This window comes from Emiliania huxleyi (genome assembly GCF_000372725.1).
Source record: "Emiliania huxleyi CCMP1516 unplaced genomic scaffold EMIHUscaffold_98, whole genome shotgun sequence".
NCBI lineage: Eukaryota > Haptophyta > Isochrysidales > Noelaerhabdaceae > Emiliania > Emiliania huxleyi.
In genome coordinates, this window is record NW_005194754.1 from 433,553 (window position 1) to 461,105 (window position 27,553).

Consider the following 27,553-nt stretch of genomic DNA (forward strand, 5'->3'; position numbering starts at 1 on the left):
GCCCTCGCCGACCCTTCCCCTCGCGTCGGCGCCGCGGCGCTCGGCGCGTCGTCCCAGACTGTCCTCCAGGGCGGCGCAGCGGTGCGGCCGGCGGCGGCCGAGCTGATCTCCCTCTCGTGCGAATTTATCCGCGACGACGCGTGCGCCGCACACCGACGCGCCGGGCTCGCGGCGCTGTCCAGGCTCGTCCGCGCGACGGCGGACGCGCGCGCGCCCTACTTGCGCGAGCCGGGGCTGCTGTCGCGCCTCCTCTTTCTGCTCCGGATGGAGCGGCACGCCGGCACGCGCCTCGAGCTGCTGCGGCTTCTCGGTGCCCTCGGCGCCTACGACCCCTTCATCGAGTCGCAGGAAGCTCTCGAGCGCCACCGGTGCGGCCTCCCCGAGACGCCTCCCGGAGACGCCTCCTGGCCGCCGCTCCGAGGCCGAGCCGCTCGGCGGTGCACACAGGCGCGCCGCAACGGCGGCCCCGATCGGCGACGGGGAGGAGGTGGAGCGCTGGGCGGCGCAGGGGCGGGACGACCACCAGCTGGTCGAGCTGCCGCTCGCCGTGGCGGCCGCGGACTGGGCCGTCGGCAGCGGGCCCTCTTCGTCCGACAGCGACGGGTGGGTCGCCGCAGACGTCGGCAGCTTAGGCTTCTACCACAGCCTCGCCTTGCGGCACATCTCGCGCCGGCTCGACGACTCCACCTTCATACCCGCGCGCCGCGAGGTGCTGCCCGCTCTATGCACCCTCCTCTGCGGCTTGCGCTCCGCGCGCGCGGCGCCACACTTGCGCATCGTGCTGCCGCTGCTGTGTGGCGCCTTCTCGACCGCCGACGCGAGGCTGCGCGCCGCCATCCTCCAGCACCTCAGCTCCCTCACCGCCTCGTGCGGCGAGGCCATGGCACGGCACACGCCTCGGCTGATGGATCTCGTGTGCCTTCACTGGACGGACCACTGGGCCGCCGACCACTCGGGCGCACCGGCGCCGGTGGCGCGGGCCGCGGATGCGCCGCCGCTTCCGAGTGAGTCTCTCTTGCCGCCCTCGCCCGCTGGCTCGCCGTCCGGCAGCGCCAGCAGCAGCAGCTACTTTCGCGGCAGCTTGTGGCTGCTCAGGCAGTCCTTTAGTGGCCAAGTTGGCCAGGCAGCGGACGGCATCCCGGGCGGGGCGGGCGGCGGCGGCGCTGACGCTGGCGGCGGCGGCGGGGTTGGCGGTGGCGGCGGCGCCGACCGCGCCGGCTTGTGGAGCGGGACGCTCGTGGCCGAGGTTGCCAAGGCTGGCGGGGGAGCGCTCTTCGAGTCGTACCTCCCTCGGCTGCTGCCGCCGCTACTGCGCGCGCTCCACGCGGAGCACTCTGCGGGCCAGGAATGGGGAGCTGCTGCGCTGCGGCTCCTCGGCGCGCTCAGCCTCAGCGGCGGGCTCGCCGGGTCCCTCCATCCGTGCCTGCACCTCGCCCTGCCCGCGCTGTCCGAGTTGGCGGACGCCCCCGACGCGCCGCTCGGCTTGCGCGAGGACGCGCTCGCCCTGCTCGCCTCGCTGCTCACCGACCAGCCGCGCGCCACCGTCGAGCCGCTCGCGGCGTGCGTGGTGCACGCGCAGCTGCGATTGCTCGCCGCGGTGACCCGCCGCGGGCGTGTGTGCGCGCCGACTGCCGCGCCCAGAGGAGCCGCGGAGCTGTAGGCGCCCGCCGGCTCGAGCCTCGCCGCCCTCGCGGTCGGCGTCCTCCACTCGCTCGTGTACGCCCTCGGCGAGGCGCCTCTCTCCCTCGAGCGCATGGTGCGGCAGGCGGTGCAGCCGCACGACCTCGGCCGCCCGGTGACGCCCCCCCCCCCCCCCCGGGGCGCGCGGGCTCCGCACACACGTCCCAATGGCACACATGCACATGCACATGTACATGTTGTACATGTGACATGTCCCAATGCCCACACACGTCCCAATGCCACACACGTCCCAATGCCACACACGTCCCAATGCCACACACGTCCCAATGCCCACACACGTCCCAATGCCCACACACGTCCCAATGCCACACACGTCCCAATGCCACACACGTCCCAATGCCACACACGTCCCAATGCCACACACGTCCCAATGCCACACACGTCCCAATGCCACACACGTCCCAATGCCACACACGTCCCAATGCCACACACGTCCCAATGCCACACACGTCCCAATGCCACACACGTCCCAATGCCACACACGTCCCCATGCCTACGCGCGGAGCTCCACCCTCTCGCCGCCGCCTCGCCGCCCCCTCTCCCACGCCTCGCCGCCCTCGCGCCTTAGCTCGAGGCGCTCCTCTCGGCCATCGCCGCCGGGGCGGACTACCGCGACGATCCCGCGCTCGCGCCGCCCACGACGAAGCGAGGCTCGCCGTCCGCCGCCCCTTCGGCGGGGCGCGCCTTCCTGCTCCACCACGAGTCTCGCCGCAACGGCGATGCCGCCGCGTGGCCTGCGCCGGCGCCGCCCAACTTTGGCGCCGCCGCCGCGCTGGGCCGGCGTTTCCCGATGGACGCTCGTTCGCTCGCGGCGGCGTGGGACACGCGGCAGCGTTCGACCGCGGAGGATTGGGCCGAGTGGTTCCGCGCTTTCGCGCTCGCGACGCTGCGCGAGTCGCCGTCGCCAGCGCTGCGCTGCCTCTCGGCGCTCGCGGAGCGGGTGTGTGCACTCTCGGCCCGAGAGAGCGGGACCTCGCCCGGAGAGCAGGACGGCGGAGGGCGCGCTCTTGGCGGCGGTCACGTGCGTGTCTCGAGCAGGTGCCGAGCCTCGCCTTCGACCTGTTCGACGCGTCGCTATACGCTTGCTGGGAGGAGCTCGCCTCGACTGCGACGGGGGAGGCGGCCGAGAGCAGCAGCGCGCTCGCCGCGGCGCTCCAGGCCGCGATGGAGGCCGAGTCGATGCCCACCGCGCTGCTTGGGCGGCTGCTCTCGGCGGCCGACTTCTGTGAGCGGGCGGGCACGCCCCTTGACATCTCGTGGCGCACGCTCGGCGCGCTCGCGCAGCGCGGCTCGGCGTGGGCAAAGGCGCTGCGCTACCGAGAGAGCGAGTGGGAGTGGGCGCACCCCTCTTGCGTCGCGCCGGAGGTGGTGGCGATCCACATGGCGCTGGACAAGCGCGAGGAGGCGCGCGGCGTGCTGCACGCTGCGAGGGAGAGAGAGGCCGCCGCGGGCAGGATGGCAGGCTCCGCGCGGGGCGCGTGGGGGGGGCGGGGGGGGCCGAGGTCGCGGCTGCTGACGATGCCCGCCGAGCTCACGGTCGCGGTCGACGCCGACAACGCGCACCTGCGCGAGCAGCTGCACGACTGGAAAGAGGCGCTGGGGCTGTACGAGGCGCGCGAGGCGCCGGGCGACGCCGCGCCGCTCGACAGGCCCGCAACGCTGCGCAGCACGATCGCAAGTGGCCACGAGAGTCGCACTCACCCCGTCCGCGCCTCCGCCGTAGCCTCGGCCGCATGCGCTGCCACGCGGCGCTGGGCGAGTGGGAGGCGGTGCGGCGCCTCTCGGACAAGCTCGCCGAGCAGCGCGCCGTCCTCGCGCCGGGGGAGGTGGCCGAGCTGGCGCGGCTCGGTGCGGCTGCCGCGCTAGACTTGGCGTCTCACGCCACCGCGGGAAACGAGCGCCACTGGGCCGCGCTCGGGAGGCACGCGGCGCTGCTCCCGGCACGCTCGTTCGACGGCGCCTTCTCGCGCGCCGTGCTCGCTCTGCACGGCGGCGACTGGAGCGGCGCGCAGGCCTACATCGACGCGGCACGCGGCGTGATCGACGCCGAGGTGACGGGGCTCGTCGGCGAGTCTTACGCGCGCGCGTACAACGGGATGGTGCGGCTGCAGCGCCTCTCTGAGCTGGAGGAGGTCCTCCTGAACGCCACTTCGCCGACCACGCTCCCGCGCGCGCGCCTCCTCGAGCTGTGGCGCGGCCGGCTCGGCCACGCCGCCGCCGACCTCTCCGCCTGGCGTGAGCTCCTCCCCGTCCGAGCCTTGGCCGTGCCGCCGCGGCACGACCCGCACGGCATGATCGCCTTTGCCCAGCTCTGCTCGCGCAACGGGCAGCACACGCTCGCCTTCGAGGCGCTGCGGCACGCCGAGCCGCGAGCAGCCGCCAGCTGGGGCGACGCGCCGGACATGCAGCCTGACGTCTGGCTGGCCTACACCGTCGCGATGTGGGAGAGCGGCGAGGGAGGCGCGCGCGACGACGCGCTGTCACGGCTGCGCGGCTACCTGCGCGAGCGGGGCGGCCCGCTCGGGCCCGCGGATCCGCGCAGCGCGACGGAGCGGTGCCTCGCCGCCAGCGGCTGGGTGCACCTCGGCGAGTGGACCCTCGCCAGCGCGGCGCCCGCCGCTGGCGAGGCGAGCTTGCTCGAGCACTTTCGCCGAGCGGCCGAGCTGGACCCGGCTTCGTGCGCGGCGTGGCACAACCTGGCGATGGTGCACTTTGACCACGTGCGGTGCACATGCTGGCGGAGCGAGGACGAGTTGGGCGAGCACCATCGCCACCACCCCGACCCGGGCGCCACGGACACCGAAGAGCGCGTCGTCGCTGCCCTCGAGTGCCTCTTCCGCTGCATCAGCCTCCGGCCGAGCTCCTCTCCCACCGGCCACACGCAGCAGGACATCCTCACCCTCCTCACCCTCGCCTTTGAGCACGGGGAGACGGAGGGCGCCGCGGCGGCGCTGTCGCGCGGGCTGGCCGATACGCCCGCAGAGACGTGGCTCGCCGTCGTCCCGCAGGTCATCGCGCGCCTCGGCTCGGAGAGCGAGCGCGTGCGGACGTTTGTGCTCTCGCTGCTCTCGACACTCGCCGAGCGCCACCCGCAGGGGCTGGTGTACCCGCTCACCGTCGCCGCGACCTCGCCGCTGCGAGCTCAGGCGACGGGCGCCGCGCACGTCCTCGCGCACCTGCGGCGCGGCCGCGACGTCCTCGTCGAGCAGGCGCAGCTCGTCGCCGCGGAGCTCGTGCGGGCGTCGTGCCTGTGGAGCGAGGCGTGGATCGACGGCCTCGAGACGGCGTCCAAGGCCTTCTACACCGAGGGCGACGACGCCGGCTGCGTGCGCGCGTTGCTGCCGCTGCACGAGGCGCTCGAGCGCGGCGCGCAGACTCCCGCCGAGGGGGCTTTTGTGAGGGAGTTTGGAGGCGCGCTCGACGCTGCGCGCGCCGAGCTGCGCCAGTGGCAAGAGTCCGGTGAGCGGGCCCACCTGCATTCGGCGTGGGCGCTGTACATGGGCCTCTTTCGGGCGGTCTCGCCGCGACAGGCGGCGCTCACGTCGCTCGACCTCGCCTCCGTCTCTCCCCGCCTGCTCGGCGCCACCGCCCTCGAGCTGGCGGTCCCGGGCACCTACGAGCCGCAGGCGCCGCTCGTCACCATCTCCGGCTTCCGGCCGCGGCTGTCGGTCATCGCGTCCAAGCAGCGGCCGCGGCGGGTGATGCTGGCGGGCGACGACGGGCGCGAGTACTCCTTCCTGCTCAAGGGGCGCGAGGACCTGCGGCAGGACGAGCGCGTCATGCAGCTCTTCGGCCTCGTCAACCGGCTGCTCGGCTCCACCGCGCCGCTCGCCGGCCCCGCCATCCGGCGCTACGCCGTGGTCCCGCTCTCTCCGGCGTCGGGCCTGATTGGGTGGGTGCCCTCGTGCGACACGCTGCACCAGCTCGTGCGCCACCACCGCGAGTACCGCGGCGTGCCGCTCTACCTTGAGCATCGCATCGCCGCGCAGCTCGCGCCCGAGCCCAAGCGAGGCGGCGACGGCGGCGACGGCGGCGGCGGCTTGGCGGAGGGCGGCGAGCTGAGAGCGTACAATGCGCTCCCGTTGCTGCACCGCGTCGAGGTGTTTGCGGCCGCGCTCTCGAGGACAGGCGGCCGCGACCTCGCCGAGGCGCTCTGGCTCCGCTCGCCGTCGGCCGAGTGGTGGCTCGAACGGCGGTCGAGCTACACGCGGTCGGTCGGGGTCATGTGCGTGGTCGGGTACATCCTCGGCTTGGGCGACCGGCACCTCAACAACATGCTGCTCGACCGCGTCTCGGGCGAGGTGGTGCACATCGACTATGGCGACTGCTTCGAGGCGGCCGCGCTGCGCCCCAGGTTCCCCGAGACGGTGCCTTTCCGGCTGACCCGCATGCTCGTCACGGCGATGGGCGTGGCCGGCGTCGACGGCGTCTACCGCTCGACGTGCGAGGGCGCTATGCGCGCGTTGCGCCGCCACCGCTCGTCGGTGCTCGCGATGCTGGAGGCATTCCTCTACGACCCGCTCGTCCACTGGAACCTCGACGGCGCGGAGCGAGGGAGCGCCAAGCGCGTCAGCAGCCGCGCCTCTCTCGACGGCGGAGAGGCCCGGGGAGGGGCGGCGCGCGGCGACAAGGTGATGCACGCGCAGGCTCTGCGCGTGCTGCGCCGCGTCAAGTCGAAGCTCGACGGCTCCGAGTTTGGCGCGGCGCCCATCGACGTCCCGACGCAAGTCGACCGGCTCGTGCACGAGGCGCAGGCGCACACCAACCTCGCGCAAATGTGGGGCGGCTGGAACCCGTTTTGGTGAGAGCGTTACTCTCGCTCTCGTACTGTCTTCCTGTGGGTGTATCTCTCGCTATACGTCGCGAGTGTCGTACTTACTCTTGCTTTGACCTTTGTGAAGTTCAGTTTGCGATCGAATGCCGATGGCCAAAATATGGTCTACCGAGAGATTGTGGCGAGTGTGCACACAGACACGTTCGCTGTTGGTCGCGCTGAAATCAAAGAAAGAAAATCGCGCGGGCGGACCACCGCATTTTACGCAGTGCCAGTGCGCAGTGGGTGCGCGCGCCAGTGCGCGCCAGTGCGCGCCAGTCCCGTGCGTGTGCCTTGACTGCCCCCCTAGCGCCAGGGGCACTTAAAGCACTTGGAGTGCACAGTTTCCAGTATCAACCCACAACCGCACGCCCAAAAAAGAAAGAAAGAAAACGGACAACCCAAGGGAGGGATGGGAGGACGGCACGCCGCCACCACACAGGGATTTTAAGGAGAGGGGTGTGATGCGCTAGCCGTCGCCCACCCTTGGGCGTCCGCCTCTTCCTATCTCTCTTCGCAGTCTCTCGCAGATTCTCGCTGCGACCTTCATGCCACCTCGCGGACGCCCCCTTCTCGTCGTTCTTTCCCTTGTCTCTTCTTCTTCTGTCGCGTCGCTCTCCTCTGCTTCGTTCTGCGGCGCCGCCGCCTCCTGCCGGTCCCTTGCTCTACCGCACGCCCAGGCGCCCGCCAGCCGCGCACGCAGTAAATTCTCTTTGCAGGCGCCAAAAAGGGACAGGCACACGGCCCCGCCCACCCGCGGGGTACTCCAGGGCGCTGAGAGCGCCGCTCTCCGCGCGAGCTTGGATGGGCTCGGCGCCGAACGGAGGTGTGTACACCCTCTCACCTCTGGACGTGCTCGCGCTGGTGTCTGCGGTCTACCTAGCTGCCAGTTTGGTGCGCGCTGTCGTGCGGCGCTTGACGCCCAACGCACCTCTACCGCCGAGGCGAAAGGCTGGATGAACTCCGGTGCCCGGTGCGAGAGGCCTTTGCGTCGCCTCTCTGGCGGACCGCTCTCGAGCTCGAACTCCCGACATCCCACCGGACCGCCGACTTCTCTTTCATGCGACACTCTCCCGCCCTTCCGTGTGCATGCGCATGACTTCTGAAGGATAAAACAATTAAGCTGTCCTTCCCTGGGCTGTGTGCCGCCATGCAATGGCGCAACAGCCGCCCGCAGCTTGTCCTACCCTGCGCGCGCAATCGCGCGCACACACGTCTCGGGACGGGTCTCGTACCCTTACGACATACGTACGGCGCGCGCGCGCGCGCGCGCGAGGCGTCGCACCGCCACGCTAGCAGCAGCCGGGCCAGTCGCGGCGGCCGTCTCGACTCGAGTCGTCGAGCTTAACGCCGCGGGAGGCGGGCCGGCTCTCGGGGTCGACGCTCGCCGCGACGGCGGCAAATAGCTCCGCAACGTTCATCCCGTCCCTCGCGCTCACCTCCAGATAGCTCGCGCCGTTGGCTGCCGCCACGGCCTTGGCATCCTGCGTCTTGACCTGCCGCGCCTTTGGGCAGAGGTCGCGCTTCGAGCCCGCGAGCGTGAGCGACAGGCCCGGCTGCTCGGGCAACTCGGCCCGCAGCTCATCGATCCAGCGCTGCGCACCGTCGAGCGAGGCGCGGTTGCTGAGGTCGAAGAGCACCACGGCCGCGTCTGAGCCGCGGAAGTACTGGCGCGCAAAGGCGCGGTACTTCTCCTGCCCGGCCGTGTCCCAGATGTGCAGCTCGACCACGCGGCCGCTCGGCAGCTCCACAGTGTGCGGGCAAAAGGCGCAGCCGATCGTGGCGGTCGCGCCCTCACTAAAGGTGGCGTTCTGGGCGCGGTGCAGCAGACTCGTCTTCCCCACGCCCGAGTCGCCGAGCAGGATCACCTTCTTGGGACCTGCCGCGTGTGGCGAGCGGGCGCGCTGGAGCGGGCGTGGCGGCGGGTGGTGGGAGTGGCGAGCGGGCGAGACTGACCCCGTGCCTCGGCTAGACAGAGCCCCGGCTGCGCGCGATCGTACTCTCCGATGGCGTTCCTCAGCGCGTGGTTGCGCGTGAGCGCCTTTGAGTGAAGCTGCTCGCCCGTGAGGGGTGATAGGTTGCTGTGCTGCAGCCAATGCTCGATCGCGCGGCGCTCGTAGGACTGGCCGTCCGAGGTTGAGACGGGGTCCCGCATCACCTCGTGTGTGATCGGGCACAGGAAGGACGTGGGCACTTTGGACGGCGGCATGATGCCGGCGGCCTGGTACCGCAGCCACGCGTGAGATAACGGCCAAAAGCGCCCAAAAAATATGTCCGCCCCGCGCGAGCAGGGAAGAGGACCCCCGTGTAGTGAGAGACTGCCGGTGAGAAGCCGGAGGAAGGTCGCTAGACTGAGATGAGACCGCCAGTGGATGTGGGAGTCCACCGCGCACCGCGCTGCGAGCCTGTCGTGTCCCTTGTCAGGAGCAGGAGAGCCCCACCTGAAACTCACCTGTCCCCCTGATCGTCCTTCCAAAATCCTGCTCGTGCAGGTGGGGACCTTGTCCTCGTCCCATCCCTCGTTTGGCGTGTCTGTTTTCTTTCTTTCTTTTTTAAGAGGACCCCCGCAAGCGGCGTGGCGTGGAGCGGTTGAGCATCCCTCCGGGGGCCCCTCTGCGCCGGGGAGGCGTTGTTGGAGGCTACAGTGGGTTGCGGGCATTAAGAAAACAGGATTCTGCGGCACGCCGCCGTTTCTAAGCCTTTCCACAGCCCTCATCCACCCCACACGCCGTGGTTTCTTAGCTCCGGGCGGGGCACTCAATCAAGCCAGAGCGCCGGCCCGAAGGATTTTTAGGTAAGAAGAGTGTTAAAGCTCGGTCCGCGAGGGCGATGCCAAGAGTCTGCCGCCGAGTCGGCTCTCTGGATGAGGGGAAGACGCACACACGCCTCCATCCACTGACCACTCCACTCAGAACACCGCAGACTTGAAAAGTGACAAGTGCGCTGCCGCAGGCCCAGGCGAAGAGAAATTTTGAGCTGCAGCTGGGGCTCCGGACCCGTTCACACTCGTGTCTGGCCTTTTCTCGGGGCCGCGCCTGCGGCGCCCCGTGGTTTCTTAGATTTTTGCGGAAATCGCTTGGTAGGGTTTCTTAATGCGACGTTTTCTTAATGCCCGCAACCCACTGTAGGACGCAAGCGTCCGTCGCCCTTTTTCAAACTCGGGGCCCACTCCGCTACGCTCCGACCCGACGATTTGGAGGGCCTAAAAGTTTAAGGTGTTGCTGCGCAAAAGGGGTCGGACACAGGGCGCAGCTCATGCTAAGAGCTAGAAGGGGAGATAGAGAGAACAACCACCCTGTCCCGTTATTGCGTACACCAACACCACAAAAGCTCTCTCTCTCTCCTGTCCTCACTCAGAGCACAGAGGGGGGTCACAACTACCGAGTCTCTCGACTAGCTGCCACGTTGCCGACCGAGAGCGGATCTCCTCCTGCTCCGCAAGGAGGGTGGCCAAGGCTAAAGTCTTGTCGGAGCCGCCGGGCGTGTTGACGACTTGGAGAAGGTCGCCCTTGTGCTTGTGCTTGTAGAGATGCTCGAGGGGGTGCTTTGTGGGGCGGTGCGCAGCCAGGCCAGCAGTGAGGGGAGGCGCACCCTCACTCTCCTCGGTTGCAGAGCTCGTCGCGTCACGACGGGAGGGTCGCGACAGCAGTCCTCGGGCGAGCCGACGCGCATGTCCAACCAGCGCTGGGACTCGTTGTGACGGCAGACGCCGGCTGCCTCTCCAACCGCTTCTGCAGCGTCCTTCTTTGCCCGTGCATGGGCTCGATCCGATTCCGCAGCGTGTCGTCCCCAGCGGCGGTGCTGCGCGGGAGGCGGTCGCGGGCACGCTGGGCTCGATCAGCTTTCCCTAGCACGGATTTGGCGGACGTTCTTGGCTTCAATTTTACGGATGTGGCACCAGCTGAAGGCTTGCCCCCGTCCACGGCCCACATCGCCGGATTCGTGCACGGGATTCGGATTTTGCTATTTGTTCGTGTGGGGGTATATCGCAGATTTGTCAATGGTACCGCGTCTGCGACGCGGGCGCCTTGCGGGCAGAGCCCTTAGCCAGAGCGTCGCCGAGCCCGGCGTGCCCGCCCGCACGCCCGCGGCCGCAGGTAAGGAAGGCGAGTTTCCTGGAGTCTATGACAAGCGCGCACATGCCAAAAGACACCTCGCAGCGCACGTGGCGTGACCGAAGCGGCACGTCTCGGCGCCGCGAGAGCAGCCGGTCGACGTCGGCACCAAGCGCGCGGCCGCCGGGCGCATTCGCACCGACAGGGGCGCCGCGGCAGTAGAGAGCACTCCACCGCCCTACTGTGAACGCGATACCTACCCAAACAGTGCCCGAACCCCGTTGGCGTTTGCTGGGCCAATGGGAGTCTGCTTGCGTCGTAGAGAGTGGACAATGAAGTCATTGTCGCTCTGCGTGCTCTTCCTAGTCACCGTGACCCGGAGCGCCGCGGATGCGGAGCCCGCAGCTCGGCCGGAGCCGCACGTGCGCCGGCCGCGCAGCGAGTCTGCGTCGCCGTCCGCGCCTCCCTCTCCGCCGCCGGGCGGGCGGCCGCGCTCGCCTGGTACGCGCGGCGCGGCCCTCAACGCGATGCAGGCGCGGCTGCAGCGCTGGGCGACGTCGCGGCAGGCGCGGCACCTCGCCAATGTCGCAAACAGCGCGCTGCTGCTGCTCACCTTTCCGGCGTCGCTGCGGGGCGGCCTGCTCTCTGGCCTCGCGCTGCACCGGCTGCTGACCTCGGCGTGGGTGTCTGGCTTCGGCGGGATGCTGCTCATGCGGGAGCTCTCCATCCCTCCCGTGCGGCGCTGGCTCAACCAGCACTTCCACTTCCTCTCGACCACCTCCGGCTCCACCGCCTTCCTCATGTGACCGCCCGCCCGCACGCGCCGCTGGAAGGGGGAGGCGCCCGCCCGCCGCCCACCCACCGCCCCGCCCGACCCACCCAGGTGCGCCGCGACGATGGCCCTCGCCAGCGGGCCGGTCGGCGTCGTCGCAGGCGCCGCCACGCTCGCAAACGCCTGGTATGGCGCGTACCTCCGCCGGCTCCGGCGGCGGCGGCGGCCGGCCGTCGTCGTGAGCACGCACAACCTGCCTGCGCCGTCCGCGCCGGCGCCCAGCGCCGAGGCGTGCGGCGACGACGAGCTTGCCGAGCAGGCCGACGAGCGGGACGGCGCCGAGGGGGCGGAGGCGGAGAGGGCGGCGGAGGCGGCGAGGGCGGAGAGGGAGGAGGCGGAGAGGGCGGCGGCGGAGCGAGAGGCGGCGGAGCGGGCGGAGGCGGAGGCGGCGGCGGCGGCGGCGGCGGCGGAGGCGGCGGAAGCTGCCGCGACGCGCGAGGCGGCGAGGGAGGCGGCGAGAGAGGCGGACGCGAGGCGGACTGCTGCGCGGGCCGCCGCCGAGGAGGCGGAGCGAGCGGCGCACGAGGCCGAGGAGGCGCTTCGGACTCAGCAGGCGAGCGCGGCGCGCGAAGCAGCGGAGGAGCCGCCCGCCGCCACAGCGGAGGAGGAGGTGGCGGCGGCGGCACGGGAGGCGGCCGCTGCGGCGGCGCAGGCCGCAGCCGCGGCCGCGGCGGCGCAGGAGGCGGCGGGCGGCCCTCGGGCATGACTCCGGCAGGAGGCGAAGGGGAAGAGACCGCAGGGGGGGTAGGGCGTCCACTCGCGGCGGGATCGGCGAGAGAGGGTACTGGATGTGGCGGAGACACCGCCGGGCTGCGGGAGCCCCTCTGTCCCGCCGACGGGGACGCCACCAGCCTCGCCCGGGGATGGTGGTGGTGCGGCCGTCACCTCTCTCGCGAGACGAAAATCCTTCTTCCTTAAATGGGTTTCTTTGTGTCGTCATATCAACCCCAGGGTTTGGACTTTCATCTGCGGGGTATGGTATGGTACACTCGCGCAACCCACCTCGAGACCATACCCCCCGCCTGCTGACAGACCCAGCCTCCCGGAGACCGGGGATGGGCGGTCAGGACGGCTTTGCCCATACCCCGGAAAAAGTTGGAACCCGCGGCGGCCTGTCCCTGTGCCTCCGGCCGGTGCCTGCTTGGCGCGCCATATCGCGCCACACGACGTTAGCTCAATCGTCAACATGGCATCCACACGGTGGGGCATCATGGGCACGGGCGCCATCGCCAACGACTTTGCTCAAGCGCTCAAGACGACCCCCGGCGCCGTGCTCCACGCCGCCGCGTCACGATCGCAGGCCTCTGCCGACGCCTTTGCCAAGAAGCACGGCATCGCTCGCTCCTTCGGCAGCTACGAGGAGCTGGCGGCGGACGGCGAGGTGGATATAGTGTACGTGGCGACGCCGCATGCCTTTCACAGGGACAACGTGCTCCTCTGCCTTGGGGCTGGCCGGCACGTGCTGTGCGAGAAGCCGCTCGCCGTGTCGGCAGCGCAGGTCGCCGAGTGCGTCGCCGCGGCGAGGGAGCGCAACCTCTTCCTGATGGAGGGCATGTGGACGAGGTTCTTCCCGGTCGCGCGGGCTATCCGCAAGGCGGTGGCGGAGGGCGCCATAGGCAAGGTCGTCAGCGTCAGCGCATCGCTCGGCTTCAAGCTCGAGCCGTCGTTCAACCCGCGGCTGTACGAGCCGGCTCTCGCCGGAGGAGCACTCTTTGACGTTGGCATCTACCCCGCCCTCTGGATCTCGATGATTCTCGGGACGCCGAGCAAGGCGCGCCGCCTCCGCCACCTCCTCCGCCTCCGCCACCGCTCGCCGCCTCCGCCACCGCTCGCCGCCGCCACCGCCCCTGCGACGGCGGCAGGTGACGGCGCACGCGCGCCTGCTCCCGTCGGGCGTCGACCAGCAGACCTTCGCCACGCTCGAGTACGAGGGCGGCGCGATGGCGCACCTCGAGTGCGGCTTCACGGGCCCTCCTGCCAGACGACGCGAGGTGCTGTGAGTAGCCGGCACCTTAGAACCCTCATTGATGCTGCTGTGCAGGCTCGCTGCCAAACGACGTGACCATCGTCGGCGAGCGCGCTCTCTGAGTACGAGCGGCCGTCACTGCAGCCCTTCACTCGCACCTCTCCTCCTGCAGGAGAGACGGGATACATCCGGACGGGCAGGCCGACGCAGTGCCCCGAGACGTACACGATCGTGACGCGGCAGGCGAGTCGCGATTGCACCGCCCCCTCACACCGCCCTCTCCTCCTCCGCCGCCGCCACCGCCCGCCCGTGCTTGGCCCGCCCCCCGCCAGGGCGACGAGCCGGACCCGATGCTGCTGCGCGCGAGACGAGTCGAGGTCGAGGAGCCGCTCGACCCCCCCAACCCGGGCCTCGCGCCCGGGTACAACTACGTCGGCTCGCAGGGGCTCCGCTTCGAGGCGGAGGCGGTGCAGCAGGCGCTGCACGAGGGGCGGACCGAGCACCCCGAGATGCGGCTCGACGAGTCGCTCGCGGCGGCGCGCCTCTTCGACGAGATCCGCGCGCAGATCGGGCTGCGGTACCCGTGGGACGAGGACCAGGGAGTAGCTCGGCTGGGCGCCAGCCACCAGTAGGCTCTCTTGTCCCTGGCGGTACGGGAGGGGGGATCCAAGTCGAGAGAGAGGAGGGGCGCAGCCGCCCTTTCGTCACGGCAGAGACCGTCCCACGGTGTCGATTGTGTGTCGTCCCGCGGAGCCCGCGCCCCCCGCCGGAGCGCAGAGAAAGCCTAGTCTGTGCCTCGAGGCGGCGTCGCGATCCCGATCGCCGAGACCCCGAGAGAAGGAGAGAGGTGCCGACGACGACACGCGACGCGCCGCGACGCCCGCGAAGCGCCTCGAGAGAGACGAGGTCGCGTGGGCCATCGCGAGCATCGGCGGCCTGCCTGGAGGCTGGAGACCTGGAGTCCTGGCGGCTCCTGTCAAAAGCCGTATCTGTGTCTTTTTGCATCTTTCCAAATCTGCCCTCTGTTAGACCGGGTTTGGGGTTACTGTACTCGTACTCTGCTGTATAGATCGCGGAAAGTCTGTAGTCTCCCCCCCAAGACGCAAGAGAGCCGCCAGCTGTGGGATCCCCGGAAAACATGTGCGCGCATCTCTCTCCGACCGTTCGATTCTATAGGACGGCGACCGCTGTGTGTGCCCTTCTCATGAACATGTACTAGACCTTTTGAAGTATAGCAAAGGGGGTAGAACACTCCCAGAACGAGGTGCCTGATCGACTGTCACGGGCCAGCGGCGTGACAGGAGGAAGGCACCACGACCCCAGGGTGGGTGGGTGGGATACAAACAAGCCGACGGACAGCGAGAGACTGCAGCGCACGAGCTAGCACAAGCACAGAGAACGCTCTGCAGCTGAGGATCTCAAGTGTTTCGTAATCTCTCGAGTCGTTACAGACTCGGGGGGGGATCTGTCACCCGAGTGGCCCCAGACGAATTGGTTCCCCACAATATCAGCTCAATAAAAGGAAGGTTCTCCTTCGCTCCCTCTGATCCTCCTCGCTCCCCTCAAAGCTCGAAGAAGGTTCGCGTTCCCTCTCCGAGATCATCTCTTGCTCCCCCCCGCAGTGGGGAGCCATGTTCCATAACGTCGTGGGGGGTCGGACCCCCCCCTCATTAGCATGCGTTCGGTGCACAATATTCGCTGTATGTCGGCGACCTAAAGCTCGGCGGCCGTCGCTCGCGCCGGCCGACTCCCTGACGATTCGAACACAGCGGATCACGGTCGCTCCCCCTCGATCGGTGCTCTGGCTGCTGCGCGCTGGGTGCATCATATGGATTATGGTCAATGGTGATCGGACCCCTTTGGGCCGTCCCGTTTTGATCTCTCGGTGAGTGGGCGCCCGCCCGCCGCCTCTGAGGGGGCCGGGCCCCCTAGTCTGAAAACAAAAACAAGCTCGAAAACAGCCAAAATCAGCCTGCGAGAGAGGCACTGCGCGCCGCTGACCTCATGTGGGGAATGTGTGCCGACACCAATACTGATCTAAAACCTGGAAACCCTTGTTCAAAGCCGACCCTAAGCGCCATCCTTCCTGCTCTCACCTGATGGAGCTTCCCCGCGCCGCCTCCTTGGGCCCCCTCGGGCGGCCGCAAATTGCTCGGTACCCCCCTGCACATCTAAAGTATTTTCTACTCCCAGTGGGGTCCCGGGCCCCCGCGCCCCGGGGGCCCCCTCGCTTACCTTCTGTTTTTCAAAACGCCCGCCCGCCCGCCACCCCGAGGCGGCCCTCGGCCCCCCACTCACCGAGGAGATCGCGCAAAAACGGGACGGCCTTCGTGTCCTTTCATCTTTCCGAACCATCCAATAAACAGAGTACACGGGGGGCCCGGGGACAAGGCGAGCGATCGGCGAGCGGTCCTCCACACCGGACTGAGGACGCGCACGCGCCAACGTCCCGTGCGGCGCGGGGACCCGGGGTGCGTGACGCGGAGCAAGGGTGAGGGAGAGACGCTGCGGTGTGTGGAGGGAGGGGGCAGAGAGCAGCGGGCATTCACGGGGCATGAGGGGGGGCACAACGCACCAAGACACCGCTGGGAACAGGCACGCGTGCGGTCACGAGGGAGGGAGAGCCCTCCCCCGCCCACACATTTATTTGGCATGCAGGGGTGGATCGCACCTCCTCCAATTCGCATGGGGTGATGGCCGGGGACAAAGGGCAGGGGACAAAGGGGACAAAGGGCAGGGGACAAAGGGCAGGGGGGAAGGGGAAGGGGAAGGGAAGGGGGGGGGGGGGGGGGGCAGCGGCGGCGTGTGCGGCTGCAAGCATGGCGGTACCGTGGCGGTGCCACGCAACGTAGCTGGCGGCTCGCGGCCCTGCGCGCCAGCGAATAGGGGAGTACACGAGAGTGCCCGGCGCGGCGATGGTCCTCCGGCGGCTGCTCCTCCGGCGGCTGCTCTTCCGGGCTGCTCCTTGGCTCAGGCTGCCGTCGCTGCGGCGGCGGCGGTGCGGTCGGCCGGCGCCTTTGGCTCGATCAGGTGGACGGCGGTGACGTCTCCGAGGTAGGAGCCGTCGTTGCACAGCCCTCCAAAGACGAGCAGCTTGCCCTCGAAGGCGTCGGTCGAGTGGCCGGTCCGCAGCACGGGGACGGACGCCTCCTCGGACTCGGACTCGGCGGCGGCGCAGCTCGCGCCCTGGCCGGCCGCGGCGCCGCGCTGCCGGAGCGGGACCTGCGGCAAGGGAGGGGCACGACTCAGAGGCTGCTGGCTCTTTGTGGCTCCGCTGCTCCGATGGGGGCGAACCTGCGACCAGCGCCGGGTGGAAGTGTCGAAGGCGTGGAGGACGCGGTCGAACTGGTTGGTCGCGTACTCGCGCCCGCCGAGGACGAGCAGCCGCGAGCCGACCGACGTGATGGTGTGACCCACGCGGCCGGAGGGGGCGGCGCCGGAGCCCTTGATCTGCGGGGGCGGCGGCGGCGGGCTGGGGAGGGGGGGGGGGGGTGGGAGGGCGGGACCGGGCGGTGCGGAGGGGCGGGCGGCGCGATGGAGGTGGGCGCGGGTGCGGGTGAGAGGCTGCGGTGTGCAGCTGCGGTGTGCAGCAGCCCACTGCTGCGGGAGAGGCTGCGCCGCACCGGCCGCCAGCGGTTGAGGTCGACCTGAAACTCCCACAGGTCGTTGAAGGAGGCGCGGGTGGTGTTGCCGCCGAAGACGAACATGGACGCGTCGCCGACGGCGCACGCGCAGTGACCCGACCGCTGCGCGGGCGAGCGGCCCTCGGGCGCCACCCGGCTCCACTTGCACGTCGCCAGGTCGAACCAGTGGAGGTCGCTAAAGCAGCGCCCCGGCGCAGAGCCTCCAAAGACGAGGACGCGGCGGCCGAAGCGGACGGCGGAGTGGGCCCAGCGGGGGCAGGGCTGGTCGGCCCGCGGCGGCGGCGCCTCCAGCTCCGCGTACGTCTCCTCGCTCTCGTGCACGCACTGCCACCGCCCGCGCAGCGTGTCGTACAGCCACGCGTCGTTCAGAAAGACCGACTCGCCCCACCGCCCGCCAAACATGAGCAGCTGGCTGCCGACGGCGGTGAGGGTGGCCGACTGGCGCTGCACCGGCGCCGGCGTGTCGGACGGCACCTCCACCCGCCGCCACGCCCGCCGCCGCGCCCGCGGAGGCGAGCCTGGCGCCGTCGCCTCGGAGAGGGCGACGCGCTTGTCGAGAACCCACATGTCGTTGAACTCGCCAGCCTCGCCCTGGCCGCCGAAGACGTACATGAGGCGTCCGGTCGGGCAAGCCGCGCGGTGGAGGAAGCGTGCCTGCGCCGGCGCGCGGGGGGTCGTCAGAGGCAAGCCTCTCGCAGCGTGTCTGATTGAGTTGGGGTGGTGGGCCGGCGAGGGGGGGAGCGGCGCGGCGCAAGCAGCAGAACGGGCCCAGCGGGGTGCAGCGGGCGGGCGGGCGGCGGCTCGCGCGCACGCTGGGGCTAGGAGGGGCTGGGGGCGTGGCTCGCCTGCGGGACCTCCTCCTCCTCGCCCTGCACAGAGCGGGTCTCGCAGCCAACGACCTCGAGCCGGCGCCAGGCGATCCAGCGGCGCCTCCACTCGCCCACGACGTGGGACATGGATGGGCCGGGCAGCCGGCCGTGGCCCAGCTCCTCGCAGAGCAGCCCATACCACAGCAGGTCTTCCGATGCGATGGCACACATCCGCCTGCTGAGCGCACAGACTCGCGCCAGCATCTCAGCGCGCAGAAAGCTGAAGACGTGGAGGACCAGGTCGTCCGACAGCCGTAAGATGAGAGCACCAGTGGTCGACATCTCCCTCCTCCGGCCGCCAATCAACCACTGCAGCGAGCGCCTCGTCTTGACAACTTTGAGGCGGTTTGCGGGAAGCGCAGCTCGTACCAGGAGAGCGGGCGCTGAAATGCAGCGTGTGGCGAACTAAGCTGTGGGCCGCTGTTTTCACGGTGCTCAGACTGCCCCCCGGTTAAGATCTCGCGCAAAACTCTTTTTCCCACCTTCGAGTACACCCCCAAGCCCAAACCGCCCAGGATGAGCTCCTGAGGTGCCAGTCCGCCCGAGATATGACCGGTTGAAGTTGGGGTTCCACGGTCAGGATACTGACGTAGGGGTGTCGAACTGGATGGGGGTCAGCCAGGGAGGCTGTTGTGGCGCACCGGACCGCCCCCCAGCACCGTGCCCCACCCAACTGCATCCATGGGAGTCACAAACGGTGCTGTACTCGCGGGGGCTGCAAGCACTCACGACACTCAAACCCACCACCTGCCTCCTACCCTGTGTGGTGGCGGCGTGCCGTCCCTTGGGTTGTCTGTTTTCTTTTTTAAATTCAAAGATTTGAGAGAAAAGATTTGAGAGATAGGAAGAGGCAGACTCCTCAGGGTGGGCGACGGCTAGCGCATCACACACCTCTCCTTAAAATCCCTGTGTGGTGGCGGCGTGCCGTCCTCCCATCCCTCCCTTGGGTTGTCTGTTTTCTTTCTTTCTTTCTTTTTACAAAGATTTGAGTTGTTTCTCGAATGCCGCTATCGAAGTGCATCTTCTTCGGCGAAGATGGCTATCGAGGGGTGTGATGTTATTGCGCGACACAGTGATGGTTTCAAGAAACAACGGCGAACGCACAGGTCCTCCTCCTTGAACGATATCGGTGTCGAAAGAGAGAAAGCGGATACAAAACAAGTCCCAGGTTTTGAGAGAGATTTTGTCAGGTTTTGTGCATGTCACATGAAATAAAAAATCGTCTCAGCTCGAATTTTTTTATTCCCCAGATTCGGCTCTACCGTCCAGTGATCTTCTGCATGATGAGAGCGGGCTGGCAGTGCCCAAAAGGCGTAACAGATCTAACCGTCCGAGACAGAGCTCTGACACAGCACTTTTGGAGCGCGCTCGATTCGACTTTTGAAAAATCAAAATAATCGATAGCACCAGCCTGAGGGAAACCGCAGGGCGGGGACCTGTTCCTTTTTACCCATCTCCTAGTAGAGGTGTCCGTTTTATTTATTGATCGTCATCTGTCTGCTCTGCTGTGCTTCTCGCTCGTGCGTCCTTGGACTTGTGCTGACCTCCTTTCACCTCCTGCTCTCCTATGCCACGTGGCTGTGTGTGTTTGGGTTTCTATGTTTGCGATTTGGATTTTGGATTTTCCATTGCCACTTTGTTTATTTATTTATTTAGCCTGAGGGAAAGTACACATACACAGCACTGCCAGCTGTGGCCGCTGCTGCAGCAGAGCGCGCAGCTCGCACTTGCATGCGCACTTGGCTGTTTTCGCTACGCAACCCCAGAGTCCAAACCTGCACGGCGGAGGAGAAGGCTGCAATTGACGGCATATGAGCAGGCCGAGCCGACGACAACGAGGGCGTGCCTAGAGGCAATTCAGAGACTGTGGCGGTGTGCCTGTTTTAGCAGAGAGGATCTGGCTTTCATGTACCACAGCTCATGAAAGCCAAAGACGCTCGGCCACAGCGCAGGCCAAGCATTTGCGTAGATCTGTGAGCCGACAAGATAGGAGAGCGCCAGGAGCGCGAGCAGTGCCTGCTCCGTCGGCGTGAGTTGGGAGATGACGCTGCGCGGCGAGAAGAACGACGTGGCGAGGGGCAGCAGCTGGCCCAGCCCCAGGACGCAATAGACAAGCGTCTTGAAGTGGCGGCTCAGCTCGACTGGGCTCAGGGCGAGGGCGCAACCCACAGCGGCGCAGCTCGCCATCACCGCAATCACGGCCCAGTCGGACGGCGGCGGCAGTAACAGGAGGTAGAGCGGCGCGCCGCTGAAGGCGATCTGAAGGTAGATGCCACAGTGGTCGAGCTGGCTCGCGAGGTGCTCCCGCCGCTCCGTCCGCCAGTCTAAACGATGGTAGCACCCGCTCGCGCCGAGCATCGACGAGGCGCCAAAGCAGGCGAGCGCGACTGCAACAGTTTCCTTCCTCGTATGGCAGAGACGCAGCTGGTAGTAAGCCCAGATGGGCGTGGCGGCGGCCAGGCCGAGATGCATCACACCGCGGAAGAGCGGCCGTGGCCGTCCAGAGCAATAGTATGGAGAGCCGTGCTGCCCGTCGCTGTTGGCCCAGATGTTGTCGTCGTCAGCGCCGCGGGCGCGGGCCTGACCCACGATGAGCGCGATGTGGCGGTCCTTATGCGGAGACCCTCCTCCCCATTTTTACGGGCGAAGGGCGTCGCGTCGTGCGAGCCCCGCAAAAGGCATTTACGTGTGCATTCACAGCGTTGTTATTGAGAAGAAAATACCTCTCATGGCGCACGTGTGCGTTCTGTGCTGTACGAAAGTGTGAACAGGTTGGAGCAGCACAGCTCCTGAGCACGGCGCCGCAGGCGCGTGTTGATAGGTCCAGGTGATAGCCCTGGATGGGCAATGTATACGCTTAGTCGGGCCTCAGATCGCCGACCGCGTCCCGGTGCTTTGTGGTCGGATTTGTGCCGCCGCCGCACGGCCTGCACCGCGCCGCGGCCGGGGGCCCGCCGGAGGACGATGATGGCCGTGACGGAGCGGAACGAGCTCTGGGAGGTAAACAGTCAGTGTATATATTGTAGAAACTAACCATATGCACAATATCTCTCATTCTAGGTACTAGGATCTAGCTAAGCCAGTGAAGGCGATGGCCGATGCCGGGGCCGTCACAGCATGATAATGTCAGCTTATCCCGCCCTCACAGCAGCTTGATAATGCTTCGCCAGCGTGCGTCCCGGAGCGGTGGTGCGGTGCCGGACGGGCGGTCCGTGGGAGGAAAACGAGGGACAGCGCCGACGGCGCTCTGATTCGACTTTTAACTTCAAACAAAGACAGTCGCACGCGCCGCAGAGCGCGGTGCATGCCACTGTCAGGAGCGGATCCGTCAGTTAGTCGTGTTCACGCCGCTCGCCGGGATCGTGTCCCTCACAACCTGTGCAGACTTTAGTCCTCGACAGTATGTTACCAGGTCACAGTACGGGTTCGGGACGTATTCACAGCAGTATGAGCGCACGGGGCATATGTCGTCCGCACCGCGAACATTGACTGGTTTCGATATTTATTTATTGTCGCTGGGGAGGGTCCATTCTGGGGGGGGGGTTTACACACACACACACACACACACACACACACACACACACACACACACACACACACACACACACACACACACACACACACACACACACACACACACACACACACACACACACACACACACACACACACTCACACACACACACACTCACACACACACACTCACACACACACACCAGGGAGAGGCCGACGCGGTCCGGCTTGAGGAGCACTGCGGGCTGCGCCGGCTCCGCGTGAGGATCGGCGCGCGGCGAGGGCGGGATCTTGAATTCGCCGCGCAGCATATCGCCCCCAGGACCCCGCCCACCCCACGTCACCCCCCTCATTGGTCCCACCACCTAGTAAGTACCCCAATCTTGGCCTCGCACCCTCTCCTTGCGTGCGGTGTCCCCCGCTGTGTTTCGCCGTCATCGGGGCACGTTATCCTGTGCAGTTAGGGCAAGTGGGGGGCGGGGGGCACTCCCACCCGCGTTATGTATCCCTGCCAGGTGACTCTCCCTAGTCTCGGAGGGGGGCTTGAAGGTGAGAATGATATGTTTTATTTGAAAAGGATTTCAGCAAAACACTAGGCACTAGAGCGCAACTGTAGGCCCAAAGTTAATGTTAAGCAACTCCTAGACACGAGCTAGAGAGTAGAGTAGCGGACCGCACGACGGAGCGACTGCCGACTCCGCGTTGAGCGTTGTCCCCGTGTGAACGGCACTACGCGGCAGCTGGCCGTCATGCGATGCACTCTCATTTTCAAACCGTGGCGTGCCACATGCGCATCGCCGCATCGCCGCATCCGCGCATGCCCCAACAAGTTCCTGTATGTGTATCCTGACCCCTCGTCCAACTTGAGCCTCCACAGGCTCCAGGCAGCTCTCTCCAAACGTCCACACACCACGGAGCACGGTCTCTCTCCAGTTAACCTGCCAGTTTCATCATCATGGCTATAGTTCCAATTCACTCTGACAACCTAATCTTGAAAACGCGTCCAACGGAGCTATGTGTTGCTCCCAGCGCCCTCCCCCGCGCTTCCTGCGGCCATGGCCGATGATACTAGTATCTGGCTACCGCGAGAGCGACCCAACTCGCCGACATCGTCCGATGATTGTGCCGCAAAGTCAGCCTTCGGAGGCTATCGTGGGTCGAGCCGGCAGTGCCAGCGCTGCCGTGCAGGCTGCCACGACGAGGTCGAGCACGCTTCTATACGCTCGCCCAGCCTTCCTTTCCATCCCATTAGGCAGCCTGGGAACGGTGGCGGTCAGAGCAAAGCCTACGAGGGGTGGTGGAACCACATGTCACGGCTGGCGCGATGAGCGTCGTGCCACCTGACCCGAGACGGGTCGCAGGCGTCGTACCGAGCGCGTCGAGACCGTGTCCTGATGTGATCTGCACGGGTGAGTCACGTCGGCGTCAAAGGAGCGACGTGCGACCTGTCAGAGCTTGATCTCCGATCTCAGCGGCGTCGAGTCGTGCAGTCGTCTCCGGCGGCGACAATTTGGAACATATCCAGGACGCGCAGAGGCAGCTGCGATCCCGCTGAGTGGACGGCGTACTCCGCGCCACCTGCCGAGTACCGCCGTCCACTCGGCGGGGTCGCAGCTGCCTCTGCGCGTCCTGGATGTTCCAAATGGCGCATGGTCAACGTTTGACGAATCAAGGTTTTGTAACGCGAGCTGTGTCACAGTCGCCGAGTGCGAGTCGGAAATGGAACTAGCCCATGCCAGTCGCCGAGTCGCCGATTCTCTTCAGAGGGCGAGCAAAGAACTCTCCAACTCACACACACCGCGTATAGACTAAACACAGGGGCCAAACAAACAAACTCTCTTCAGGGGCCACTAAGCCCTAACTAACGAACACATCTCAGGAGGAGGAGCGGAGGGTCTCTCATGTCATGCCTGTGGGGGAGCACCGTGAGACCCTCGAAACTCGATTCTCTCCAAACACGTAGGATCATGCAGCAATGCCTGAGTCGACCCGCGCGAAACGGAGAAAGGACTCGCGTCCGCCTGCGTGTACTTTCGCCCGCGCTCGCGTTGCGACCCGCCGGTAGTCTAGGTCGATCACACCCGCGATCACCCGGTGAGCATGAAATCGGTCAGATCCATCGACGCTGCGACACGCAAGGCCAACGGGTCGGGGCGGGCCTCCCGCGCAGGAACGGCGCGCTCGGGCGCAGCGCACCCTTTGGCGACTCGGCCTTCGCCTTGGCCGCCAGCATGTCGTCCAGAGCGCCGATGACCTCCTCCGAGCCCTGGAAGGACACCTTCTTCTGAAGCTGCAGCGCAGGCAAGGCGAGCCGCTTGCGCCGTGCCGCCTAAGTTGCGACCCGCCCGATGGCTACGCCCCGCCTGGCCGTTGCGAGAGGGGGAGGGTGTCGCGCACACCAAGGCCTGCCGGTTGAGCACGGCCCAGTCGAGGGGAGGCCGCCCGGCGGCGGTCGGGCTGTTCACGCGCACACTGCGAACCTCCTCGGCCGTCTTGCTGCCCTTGCCCCCGCCGCGGAACAGCCACGCCATCTCGACCCAGCGTGCCTCCGGCTCGAACGAGTATTCGCAGGGCGAGCGTGGGTGGATTCCTTCGACCAGAGCCTTCCGCGCCGCCTGAGAAAGGAAGGCCAAAAGCTTTCGGCGCCACCCACGTGCGGCTCTCTCAGCGAGTGGGGGGGAGGGAATTTGTGCGATTCTTCTCCTACCGATGACTGTGTTGCGTTGTGCTACACCGATGGATGGTGTTGCGTTGTGCTGCCTTGAAGAGCCAGCCCGTCTGCCCGGCTTTCGCCTCGATCCATTGGTAGTCTGCTCGCGACATCGGCGTGGCGGCGAGGAGGTCCTTGCGCAGGAAAAGAAAGAAACCAGGCGAGCGCTCGTGATCGGAACAGAGAGTCGTGCCGTTGCCGCGTCGGAGGACGAAGTCAAAACGAGGCCAGCCAGAAGCGGGAAGCTCGCCAACCTTGACAGCCTCAGCAAAGCATTTCTCCAGATCGTGTTCTCCCGACAACAGGCAGTCCATCTTGCACGGTGCGAACGGTGCGAATGGAGAGACCTTTGACACAACGACGAGACTCGCCCTTCCCCTTGGCTTGTCTCGCTGCTCGAGTCACAGTCTCGTCGAGATGAGCTGAACCGAAGCGCGAAAAAATGGGATATTCGCCAGCCAATTGGGTGCCGGTCTTGGGCGTGGTGCGGTTGATGACTGCACTCCAAAGTGCTCCAAGGACCAAGGGGAAAAAATGATATGCGATGTTATGGCCCTGCGAGACACACACACACACACACACACACACAGAGAGAGAGAGAGAATTCTTGATACGAAACCACGACGACACACACCAGTCGACTCGCATCGGTTGCCTCCATGAACGGCGGAGCTATTCTCGCGCCCACACCACACCTGGCTCCAACGTGGACACGCCCATAGCTGGGGACACTACTAGGTCACGCATGGCGTCACAGAAGTTTTATCTCTGGGCCCCGAAAGGCATCTCTAGCAGTGTCGTTACACATGCCCCCTCCCCTCCTGGGCGCATGCGCCTCACGTCTCGCCAGAGCATACGCCCTTGGTGTGTGGCGAGACGAGTTTTTCGCATGCAGCGAGCAGCAAGCCGCCCGCCGCAAACAGCCGGAGGCCTCGCCGCGGCACTGGCTGCGCCGCGGTCCCGCACCCGTCGACGCAGCTCCCCCCGCGGAAGACCGCGCGTAGCGACGTCTTGACGATCGAGATGAGCGCGCTCGAGGCTCTCTCTCTCTCTCTCTCACACACACACACACACACACACACACACACACACACACACACACATGCATGCACAGACACACAGCCCCTTCCCCTCCCCCTCAAGGGCGAGGCCACGCGCAGGCCGCACCTCTAGTGAGGCCCGCATAGTATGTGGGAGACTCGTGCCGCCGCCCCTGCCACCCCTGTGTCAGTGTGCCTGTGGTAGCGAGAGACTGCCAGCGACAAGCTGGAGGCAGGTCGCTAGACTGAGATGAGACCGCCAGTGGATGTGGGAGTCCACCGCGCACCGCGCTGCGAGCCTGTCGTGTCCCTTGTCAGGAGCAGGAGAGCCCCACCTGTCCCCCTGATCGTCCTTCCAAAATCCTGCTCGTGCAGGGACGCTGGGGATTCTCAAAGGTATACCCTTGCAATGGCCGGATCCAGCCTTAAGTGTACGAGATCGCGCGCGCTTCGCGCACAGCACCGCCTGTTCTCCGCGGCTGAGTGACGACGCGTGCCGTGTGCCAGCAGAGTTGGGCGCGCGCGGCGCGACGGCGCCCGCGAGGGAAGGCGCGGGTGCAGCGGCCGCCGGCGGCCGTACCGCCCGCCAGCCGGCGCAGCAGCGGCCAGCGCAGCGGCCGCCGGCGCAGCAGCCAGAGCAGCCGGTGCGCGCCTTGCGAGGCGAGTACTGCCGCCCGGCAGCCACCAGCCTTGAGGCGGCCGGGCGGCAGTACTCGTTCGAACCGCTTTGCGAACCGTGCGCGCGCCGAGGCCGCGCCCGCCCGGCTGCCAGTAGGAGGCGGCGCAAATATGGCCTATAGTACAGCCCTTGAGGAGGAGGAAGAGGCTGGCTGGCAGTGCTGTATGCCGCCGGGGGGCAGTTTTGGGGTGCTGTCCCCATCCCAGGGGGCTGCAGAACGCGTCCGCAGCCGGGACAACCCGCCCCCCCAGCCGAGGCCGGTCGAAGCCCACTTGGGAGCAGCCATGAGGAGTCCTCTTGGTGCTCCTGGCGGCCGTTTGAAGGTCGGGCGCGCGCCGATGGGGGGGGGGGGTCTTGCTTGCTCCACACCGAGCGCCATCGGTCCGGACCGGTGCTCCCACCGAGGGTAGGCCTGCACAAGGTCTGAGCCGCGGGCGCTCGGCGCCAAGTGCAGTGTCACGCTCGCACGCGAGGGGGACACAATGGGAAATCCTCGTTTCCTATTCACTCGGTCCCCAACGGAAGAGGCCTCGCTCCTATTGGAACAAGCCAACATCAGATATTGCCTCGTGCGTCCCTTAAGTTTTGACATTTGAGCAGCAAAGCTATTTCTTTTGGGTCCTGTGGGCACCCTACTAACCCTACCTTTGGCTTATATGTTTTCTTTCTTTCTTTTTTCATGCAGAGCAGAGCGGAGAGGGGAGGCTGCTGCACACCGACACAGCTCAACAGCTCAGGTTCGGCACACACACACCCCGGGGCACCAAAAAAATCTGTTATACGTCTCTCGCACGGAGAGCGCGGCGCAGCACCAGTGCCACCAGCAGCGAAAAAAAGGAGCAACAAAAGGTACAAGAAATCGCAATGAGTTTAAGAAGTCCGCAAACCCGCGTGCACACAAGGTCACAACCAAACGGGGAGAAACTTCACAAGAGGCTGACACGTGACACCGCGGGCGAACGTTTATACTCGTTACGAGTGAGTGCCGCCGGATGGAGCTGCGCCGGAGTACAGGTGTGTGCTCCCTAGTAGTTGACTCGTGGGTGAGAGGCAGGGAGTACAGCTCCCCGCCCCGAGGGCTGCCACACGCCGCCGACGCGCAGAAGACGGGTTGGTTGCAGCTGATCACAGGTCAGCGGAGGAGAAGTGGGAGAGGTAAGTGAGAGGGGTCGTTCCGCTGGATTGTGCATGGGGTCATGGCGGGTCCATCACTTGGTGGCCTCCATGGCTTGGTAGGAGTACCAGACCTCGCCGAGGGGAACCTCGCGGGTGGTCACCTGCGGCGGTGGCAGCGAGGGCGGTGAGGCTTGCGGTGTAGCTGCGGGGCGGCGCGGGGCGCTGCGGCGTTCGAGGCCTTGAAGCCGGCGGCGCGCATGGCCGCCGCGACGGTGGCCGCCTCGGTGTGGATGAATGGGTTGGAGTGGGAGTAGGCCCACGGGTCGTGCACGCCCTTGACGAGGTGGAACTTTGCGGCGACGAGCAGGGAGCCGCCGGGCTTGAGCACCTGCGGACGAGGAGCCAGGGGGGGGGGGGGGTCCAGAGGCTTAAAGCAGGTCCGAGCGCGGACGGGGCAGGCGAGGATCTGTGTCTCCCTTGGGTGGGGTGGGGTGGGGGGGGGGGTTCCTGCGGAGGAATCCGCCCGGGGAAGGGGTGCAAGGGGGGCGGGGCAACACCGGGCTCTGGGGGGGGCTTCCGGGGCCCCGGGGCCCCGGGCAAGGGGGGGCCGCCCCC

The 27,553-nt window shown here is 67.0% G+C and overlaps 8 protein-coding genes across 8 annotated transcripts in view; 3 read left to right on the top strand and 5 right to left on the bottom strand.

Moving 5' to 3' along the window:
- Nucleotides 1-3,434: 3,434 nt before the first annotated feature.
- TOR3 (putative target of rapamycin protein) lies at nt 3,435-6,506 on the top strand (the record flags this gene model as incomplete). Its single annotated transcript, XM_005756314.1, has 3 exons — nt 3,435-4,141; nt 4,271-5,654; nt 5,751-6,506. 3 exons carry the CDS (start codon nt 3,435-3,437, stop codon nt 6,504-6,506), a joined length of 2,847 nt encoding a protein of 948 aa, XP_005756371.1.
- Nucleotides 6,507-7,806: 1,300 nt separating this feature from the next.
- Rab5L-1 (Rab5L, rab family GTPase) lies at nt 7,807-8,723 on the bottom strand (the record flags this gene model as incomplete). The annotated part of the gene is made up of 2 exons (XM_005756337.1): nt 7,807-8,385; nt 8,484-8,723. 2 exons carry the CDS (start codon nt 8,721-8,723, stop codon nt 7,807-7,809), a joined length of 819 nt encoding a protein of 272 aa, XP_005756394.1.
- A 2,114-nt stretch (nt 8,724-10,837) lies between these two features.
- Nucleotides 10,838-12,107, top strand: EMIHUDRAFT_466328 (hypothetical protein; the record flags this gene model as incomplete). Its single annotated transcript, XM_005756315.1, has 2 exons — nt 10,838-11,371; nt 11,453-12,107. The coding sequence occupies exons 1-2, from the start codon at nt 10,869-10,871 to the stop codon at nt 12,105-12,107; spliced, it is 1,158 nt and encodes a 385-aa protein (XP_005756372.1). The 5' UTR covers nt 10,838-10,868.
- Nucleotides 12,108-12,587: 480 nt separating this feature from the next.
- EMIHUDRAFT_221759 (hypothetical protein) lies at nt 12,588-13,999 on the top strand (the record flags this gene model as incomplete). The annotated part of the gene is made up of 5 exons (XM_005756316.1): nt 12,588-13,118; nt 13,264-13,355; nt 13,443-13,468; nt 13,540-13,598; nt 13,700-13,999. 5 exons carry the CDS (start codon nt 12,588-12,590, stop codon nt 13,997-13,999), a joined length of 1,008 nt encoding a protein of 335 aa, XP_005756373.1.
- A 2,338-nt stretch (nt 14,000-16,337) lies between these two features.
- On the bottom strand, nt 16,338-18,162 carry EMIHUDRAFT_108057 (hypothetical protein; the record flags this gene model as incomplete). The annotated part of the gene is made up of 4 exons (XM_005756317.1): nt 16,338-16,589; nt 16,662-16,817; nt 16,991-17,665; nt 17,866-18,162. The coding sequence occupies 4 exons, from the start codon at nt 18,160-18,162 to the stop codon at nt 16,338-16,340; spliced, it is 1,380 nt and encodes a 459-aa protein (XP_005756374.1).
- A 1,388-nt stretch (nt 18,163-19,550) lies between these two features.
- Nucleotides 19,551-20,336, bottom strand: EMIHUDRAFT_360572 (hypothetical protein). Its single transcript, XM_005756318.1, has one exon. The coding sequence runs from the start codon at nt 20,236-20,238 to the stop codon at nt 19,738-19,740; it is 501 nt and encodes a 166-aa protein (XP_005756375.1). The 5' UTR covers nt 20,239-20,336; the 3' UTR covers nt 19,551-19,737.
- Nucleotides 20,337-23,137: 2,801 nt separating this feature from the next.
- Nucleotides 23,138-24,490, bottom strand: EMIHUDRAFT_439366 (hypothetical protein). The gene is made up of 4 exons (XM_005756319.1): nt 24,154-24,490; nt 23,793-24,008; nt 23,590-23,722; nt 23,138-23,518 (listed from the first exon to the last, which is right to left on the bottom strand). Exons 1-4 carry the CDS (start codon nt 24,415-24,417, stop codon nt 23,481-23,483), a joined length of 651 nt encoding a protein of 216 aa, XP_005756376.1. The 5' UTR covers nt 24,418-24,490; the 3' UTR covers nt 23,138-23,480.
- Nucleotides 24,491-26,667: 2,177 nt separating this feature from the next.
- EMIHUDRAFT_439369 (hypothetical protein) overlaps nt 26,668-27,553 on the bottom strand; it is a 2,276-nt gene continuing 1,390 nt past the window's right edge. The window contains exons 5-6 of the mRNA XM_005756320.1: nt 27,177-27,326; nt 26,668-27,099 (exon numbers count right to left, since the gene is read on the bottom strand). Of these exons, the coding sequence (XP_005756377.1) occupies nt 27,031-27,099; nt 27,177-27,326 (219 nt within the window). The 3' untranslated portion in view covers nt 26,668-27,030. The remainder of the gene's footprint in view (nt 27,100-27,176; nt 27,327-27,553) is intronic.